The 7,797-nt window shown below is 37.0% G+C and overlaps 1 protein-coding gene across 1 annotated transcript; it reads right to left on the reverse strand.

Moving 5' to 3' along the window:
- Positions 1-2,124: 2,124 nt before the first annotated feature.
- LOC115983722 (protein AUXIN SIGNALING F-BOX 3-like) lies at positions 2,125-7,797 on the reverse strand. Its single transcript, XM_031106481.1, has 3 exons — positions 7,166-7,797; positions 3,780-4,272; positions 2,125-3,167 (listed from the first exon to the last, which is right to left on the reverse strand). The coding sequence occupies exons 1-3, from the start codon at positions 7,705-7,707 to the stop codon at positions 2,409-2,411; spliced, it is 1,794 nt and encodes a 597-aa protein (XP_030962341.1). The 5' UTR covers positions 7,708-7,797; the 3' UTR covers positions 2,125-2,408.

Below are 7,797 nucleotides of genomic sequence, written 5' to 3' on the forward strand. Positions count from 1 at the left end.
GAGCATTTGCTTCAAAGAAGGATAAAGAAATCAAATTCACTTTTCACGTGACTCATTAGCAGATTATCACTTGTCATTAATTATGTTGCTAATTGTGTAAACGTAATTCCACGAAGGCAATAAACATGTTTGGAAGTTCATTGAGATTATTCAAAAATAAAATGGTATTTTCTTTCAATAGATACGACATTATATATTTGTTCTTTGTTATATGACCGAAACACTAATTAGTTTTAAAGTATAAATGAGATTTAGATCAAATTTTTAATACAAAATTTTACTAGCCGAGCTAAATGAACCTAGATATCATTTTTGAAGCGTGGATTATGTGGCCAAACGTCTCCAACCTTCCTACCAAAGAAGTTTTCATAATGTAACTGGACCCATATTATAGGTGGAGCATAGCATAGGCCATGGAAATCACATGCCTCTGGTGACTAGGGTCCACTCAGACCCACCAGTGGGGACTAGGGTGGCGCCTAAAATTGAATGATCAAAAATAATGAACGGCAAAAGATTGGTCTATCAAATTTAATGAAATCTTAGGGAGAAAAACTTGAAGATGCATTAAGTTTGCTGAAGAGTGAGAGTGAAGGAGGACTCCCCCCCAACCCCCCCATTACAAGTGTCAGTACAAAGTGATAGCCATTAATAACTGGAGCACACAACTCAAAAGAATTTATTCATTTCTGGCTTTGTGATTATCTCCAGCCATAATTGCACCGAAAGAATGAAGTAACATGAATAAAATAATTTCCTAACTTTAACTTCGGCCAAACATGACAAATTATTAGGTCTTCGGCGAAAGACAGTTGAAATGATATATACTCCTAACTAACGAAACAATAATATATATATATATATATATATATATATATATATATACACACACATCTAAGTGATATTATGTTTGCATAGATTACACCATTTTATTGGTTAAAAGGCCCAAAGAACAATATCCGATAAACCTAATAATTTAGGCCAAAATGGCCCATTAGCATTAATTTTTGAAATATTTAGCAACAGAGCACTGTTTCGGAAATAATTAGGGAAGTACCACTTTTTCCGAAAACGCCGCTATAGGGCCCGAAAACGTCACTATAGGGCTTAAAAAACGCCACTATAGGGCCCCTTGAACCTATTATGGGACTTATAAAAAAAATTTGCAGGAAAACGCCGCTATAGGGCCCAAAAACGTCACTATAGGGCTTAAAAACGCCACTATAGGGCCCCTTGAATCTGTTATGGGACTCATAAAAAAATTTTGCAGGAAAACGCCGCTATAGGGCCCAAAAACGTCACTATAGGGCTTAAAAACGCCACTATAGGGCCCCTTGAACCTGTTATGGGACTTATAAAAAAATTTTGCAAGAAAACGCCGCTATAGGACCCGAAAAAGTGGTATTTCCCTAATTATTTCCGAAACAGTGCTCTGTTGCTAAATATTTCAAAAATTAATGCTAATGGGCCATTTTGGCCTAATAATTTATCACCATACAATGGCTAACCCTGCCTTTTGACAAGTGACAACTTAATTGGGTTAGAAATAGAATCAACAACTGATAGATTTACGAAATGGACCGGGTCATGTTGATGACTGAATTCATTGCCCACTAAAAGGGCCTCAGCTCATGGTCAAGTATTCCAGTAGAGATCTGAGAATATATTTGATAACAAGTGTTTTTTTTTTTTTTTTTTTTTCAAGCCCAAAAAGTTGTCTGATAAGCCCAACAAAAAGAAAACTAAAACTAAAACCAAGCCTAACATAGGTTCCAATTAGAATAGTAATAGATAAATGATTAAATTCACAAGTTTTTAATAGTCTAAACTTTTGGGACAATTTTTTTTTTTTTTTTTTATTTCTTTTGAGAAGATTTAGTTGATCATGGTGCGAGTTATTTGAGTTCAAGCTTCACTCATAGTGCATGATTTCATTTCCTTTTTGGTATAATTCTTCAAACGAATATGTGCTCCATTATTGCTTACTAAATGATATAGATATTGGTTACTAAATCCCAAGAATGATACATAAGAAAATCACAAACCACAAAGCATATATGCGCATATGATATAAATATTGCTTACTAAGAAAAGACAAGTGACACCAGTCACAGCCATTATTCTGAAATCAAAATCTTAAAGATTATTTTCTACAGTAATTTACACATAAGAAACCTGGTTTTATCTAATATCATTTTGAGCTTTGCCTTTGGTTTGCGAGGGAAGTAAACCCAACAAAGGGGGAACAAAAAGCAAAATACAATAGTGAGTAATTGAAGCAGATTCTCCAGACAAGGTCGAGGCAACAATTTTGCACTCTCATCCCTCCTATTTGTGTGTGTGTGTGTGTGTGTGTGAGAGAGAGAGAGAGAGAGAGAGAGAGAGAAATGGAGATTAGTGTGCATAACTCAAAGAGTGAGAACAAAAGATGGGGCATCCTTTCTTGGCCCTGCAACAGAACGATAAACATAAAGTTTATCAGCCTGAAAACCATCATTCCCGCATTCCCTTATTACCTCCACATTCAACCTGGGCATCTCTTGTGCCAACAATCTACAGCCATCCATTGTCACTTTGCAGCCTGACATCCAGAGTGACCTCATTGATTCATATTTCCTGAAACTTGATAGCAAAGCTGCATTCCCAAACGGGCAGTCCCTTATCTCAAGTTTCCTCAGCTTTGGACAACCTTTCAATACACACTCCATGCCCCTATCACTGCTGCCAGCAAATGCAACAGAAAGTGTTTCCAAGTTATTGGCATACTTCCCAATGTACTCAAATGTAAGGTCAGTCAATAAACCTGAAACTGCAAGCCTCCGGAGTTTAGTGCAAGTTTTCACCACTGCACCAAAAGCCTCATCCATGGGTTCATTTGTTTGGTAATCTGGCTGGCGTGGGTTCATTATGCAAAGCCTGAAGTGGGTGAAATCAGGGCAGTTCTGCACAATGGTTGCTACTGCAGCATTAGTCATCTGTCGGCAAAAGTAGAGAACATAGTGGAGTTTCTTGCAGCCATATGACACAGCTAAGAACCCAGCTTCAGTCACCCCATGTAAAATTTCATCCTCAAACGGATCAGATGCAGGGAAGACACGGAGTTCCTCAAGTAGAGGACAGTTTGATCCGACTGCTTCCAATCCCTCATCTTCAACCGAGTCCAGGACCTGTATCAAGAATTTGACATAGAAGCCCCAAATTAGTAATGTTATGACTTTTTATAATTAACATGTTACTTGTGCAAGTCAGAGCAGTTAGAACTACAAAAAATTGTTCAGAATTAGTTAAGTACTAGGATTTGTTATTGGTGCATATGCAGTGATCTTTCTGGCATTTTGTTATCTAAAGTAGTAATTATTACGTAAGAAGTCAGCACAGAATTCATTGGTTGGGGTTAGAAAACAGCTGAACAGAACTATAAGTTCTAGTGGAAGAGGGACTATGTCTTTGTGAAATGATGTGTATTGCTGACAGGTGAAGCATGTAGTTCTCAAAATATACTTTTGAAGTGCATATGAAATGCCAGAGGTAGAGGAACCACCAAATTTACAAGAAGGAAACTACATAAAGGGGAAGAGATCTGAATTATCGGTTGTAAGATGAAGTGTTTCCGTATTTTAAGAGAAGTCCAAGATGCAGTGGTCACACAAATAATGATTTTAGAACTCTTAAGTTGTGCACCATGACCATGTCAAAAAGAATTGTAGCTTTTCTTACTTTACTATTGAACTTTGAGGAAATCTGACAAGTGGAGAAAATGGGAAATTGAGGTTCCTTACCCAGAGGCGCTGAAGAAGTGGGCAATGAACAAGAAGATTAGACAATTCATCACTTCGCAAAGCAGCATAGCTCAAATTCAAGAATGTCAAACTTGTACAGGCAGGGTAAAGAACTGGAAGAAATATGGATGTAACTTCATAAAAACCAGAGAGCATGTTTAGATTCTTGCAATTGTTGAATGCACTTTTGAGCTCTGAGTGCTGGCGGGGCGTAAGCTCTTGCAAAAGTGAACCAGTACCTAGCTCCCTTAAGTGAGGAGCAAGAACAAGCAGCCTGTGTAATTGTTCCAAGGTCATATTTTCATTAACCTTTAAAACTTTCAACGATTTGCACCTACTAACCAGTCTCTCAAGAGCTTCAAAATTAACATCACTATTCAAATTGGCAAAGTTTAGTACTTCCAGTGACATGAAGTTTTCAGGGAAGCAACTCAACCATTTACCACTTTTATCATCGATATCATTCTCTTGTATATCGAGCTCGGTCAAATTCCTGTAACCAAATCAGAATTTAGAACTTTATCTTTAATATGTGGAAATGCAATATGAGAAGTAAAACATTAATTTTAACATAAACCTTTAACAATTTTATATATATTAAACAGATTCCACATTGTTAACCATATAGTAAAAAGGAATAAATAGAAGAACGTCAACTTATAGGGAATAACGTGTCAAGATTCCCCATATCTCGATTAATAGACTGGTTTTAGGTAAAACAAATGAATATTTCTAGTGCTCTCCACTCAATTGAATCTTAAATCATTTAGTGCAGACTACACCGAAGAGAAAGGAAGCAACTCCAAGAACTACATCTTGATCATTGATGGTTCAGACCACACAACCAAAGCTCATTGCAAGGTCACATCCTCATTTGTAAATGCAACAAATTTGGATTCCTAGCGAGATTCCCTTAGTTGAATTGATAGAAAATATATGCTCACAAATTTGCAAAGGTTCTTGAATATAAATATGAGAGATATTGAAAATATGGATAAATCCTACATCAAATAAATTCTGAACCTTGAATTCTTTCTAGCGTGTAGAATTATACCCAAGAAACATATAACCCACCAAATCAACTTTATTAAAGTCTCACTTCACCTAAGACCACAGGCATCAACTAGACAGGTAGTTTTATAAAATGATGCATCAACGAAATGCCAGTCAGAAACCAAAGAAAAAGCAGAGGAAGAAATGGAAATAAAAATCACGTCCATTCCCACCACAACACTGTTTTCCTAGTAAAAACACATTCCTTCTAAATTTTATCCTCGGACATCCACCCAACGAGAAAGTATACCATGTTTCGGTAATACCAACTCAGCAACTGTTTTGATATTTCCTAGCCAATAAATGAGTGACACCTGTTTCAAAAAACCACATCAGACTACTCCAATAAATAATTAATTTATCTTCTCAATAGTATAGAAGATTGTAATTAATTTATTGGAGTAATCTGATGTGATTTTTAAAAATAAGTGTCACTCATTTATTGGGTATGAAATACCAAAACAGATACTGAGTTGGTATTATTGTAACATGATATACTTTCTCCCACCCAACAGGCCAACACATAAGACCTACTCCAATCTAGTGGTAGTGACAAGCATACATTAATAGAGGTGACATCCTTATCACATAACAAAAAGAACCACAACTTTTTTTTTTCGCTTTGCACTTCATTCAAAGCCACAAGAAGATACTAGGTGGGTGCATTCTTCCTTGGCCGCATATTGGCCACTTATTAGCCATTTTATTTTCACCAAATGGGACTATTTGCATAAGTATAAATACAAGGATATGCCATCCACTAAATGCAGGATAAAAAGAGCATCCCCATTCACAGCAAAAAAAAGTAGACCAAAAGAAACTAAAAAGTTGAAGCCCTTATATATGTTTCACAACCATTTCCACAATAACAACATAAAAACAAAATCTTTCCTTTCCTACCTTCTTCAAACTGAGTCCCATCACTAATCTGACAACTAGAACCACAAAATCAGTTTGATCAACCTAAAACAAAAGCCCCATTCATAGCAAAATGCATACAAATTTTGAGCTTTGTCATCAAAATTATCACAAGAACCTGCTCAGATCTCACACACATTCAAAATTTTAAAACCCCATCTCAAAACAAATAAGAACTCCAGCTAATAAAACTTAAGCTTAAATTCACTACTCCCTAAAGTTTAGTCTAAGACCAATTTTAGTCCTTGAAGTTTAAATTAATCACTTTTAGGATTATGTGGCCAAACTAAAAACTAACGTATCCCGTTAGTACTAAAAACGATCACTTTAAATTTGTTAAAGAATAGGTTCCAGTTAACTCAATTAGTAAAATCTTTAATGGTTTCTAATGGTTGAATAAAATAGTTGGGTTCAATTCCTGTCTGTATCAAAAATCAATTAGTGTCTTGCTTTGATAATAAAAAACTATCATTAAGATTGTAACTTGGAACGAGCATGAAGAAATTAATGATACTTCTTTGCCTTTTGAGTTGTTCTACCGCGGGTAGGCATAAAAGGATTTCACATGTGTAAGGGGATCCCCCTTTTCGCTATATAGGTTCAACTCTCATTTACTAAAAGTTTGGAATCTTGGGTTACTAATTTGTGGGATACTAGGCAATCTATGATATGCCCCTAGTTTTGTGAATCTCTCCCGTGCATCTTTGCTTGGACAGAACGCTCATTCCTTTTTTGAAAGACTTCTCGGGAAATCTCTCACTCCTATACCCAACAAGATTGACTAGACTACACTCGGACCTCTGAATCCACTCTTTTTAAAAAAACGCATGCAGTATTTTTGTGTTTATGGGTCAAAGTTTTAACACAATAAAGTCGAAGTATATATTTTATTCCATACATATTCTCTTTTTTTTTTTTGAGATCCGCTGCAATAAAGAGAAAGATTTTTGCATATCCTGTGAAAAACACGATCGCCTGCCAGTGGAACCCCCGAAATGGGATGGATGGTAGAGGGCTGCCTGCGCCCAAAAGCGATGATTCACTAATCCCTTTGTCCATAGGGACGTCGTGGCATACAACCGAAACGACTTCCGCTAGATAGCCGCCCCTTTCTCTCTTTTTACAGCCTCGTGGACGGACGAAAGATGGGAAGTTACAGAACGGAGCAGTGATGAGTAGTAAAGTCTTGTGCTATGAACGCATAAGCAGGGAAAGAGTTTATATGATGAGCTACCAAAGAAGTAATAACCCTAAAGAGCTTGCTCGCTAGAAGTTCAAACTCTAAAAAAAAAAATTTATTTTGTTAAGGAGCTAATGGGCTAAAACTAAAACTTAAAAAGTTAATAAATTTGAACAAAAATGAGCATGAAAGACACATAGAATTTTAGTAAGAAAACCAAAAAAAATTTACTTACTTGCAATGAGTGGTAATGGAGGCAAGCCCATCAGTGCTGAACCCATCACAGCTCAAAAGCGAGAGAGCCTTAAAATTAGGAAAAGAAAGAGCCAAAAGCTTTAAGTTCTCATCACTAACAGTCATTCTCTTAAGCCTAAGCTCCTCAAGAAAGTGATACTTGGTCGCAAAAACGAGCAACCAAGAGTGAACATACGCACCCCATTTGGGTGGAACCAGATCGAAATCCGAGAACCTGGGTTTCCCTTTGAGGGTCACACTACGAATGTTTGGGAATCGCCGAGTCAGTATCTCCGGCGAGACTGAGTAGCAGTTTCCGATGAACACGTGGGTTCTTGACCAGCGCTCAGCATCGTACCAGTCTTTGCAGACTAGAGAGACCGAGTTACGGTCTTTTCTGGAGTTTAAGAGAGAGAGAACTCGTTCGAGAACTTCGTCTGGGAATGGTGAGGATAGCTGGGTTGTTGACTCGTCCGAGTCAGGAGATGGGTCTGGGTTTTTTCTCTTGTGATTCATGGGTTCAGTGGGTAGAGAAAAATCCATAGGATGAATATCTTGCTTGATTGGGCTAACGTACACTGTGTTTTTGTTTTGGATGGGAAATACATGTATTGTTTTCACAAGCGAGAGAGA

Source organism: Quercus lobata, chromosome 4 (assembly GCF_001633185.2).
Source record: "Quercus lobata isolate SW786 chromosome 4, ValleyOak3.0 Primary Assembly, whole genome shotgun sequence".
Taxonomy (NCBI): Eukaryota; Viridiplantae; Streptophyta; class Magnoliopsida; order Fagales; family Fagaceae; genus Quercus; species Quercus lobata.

Excerpts from the sequence above, each read along its gene's own strand:
- LOC115983722 (XM_031106481.1), bottom strand. The coding sequence starts at position 7,707 with ATGGATTTTTCTCTACCCACTGAACCCATGAATCACAAGAGAAAAAAC. Across the intron at positions 4,273-7,165 it reads TCCATTACCACTCATTGCAA|GAATTTGACCGAGCTCGATA; the intron begins GTAAGTAAATTT and ends ATTTGGTTACAG. Across the intron at positions 3,168-3,779 it reads CACTTCTTCAGCGCCTCTGG|GTCCTGGACTCGGTTGAAGA; the intron begins GTAAGGAACCTC and ends TTCTTGATACAG.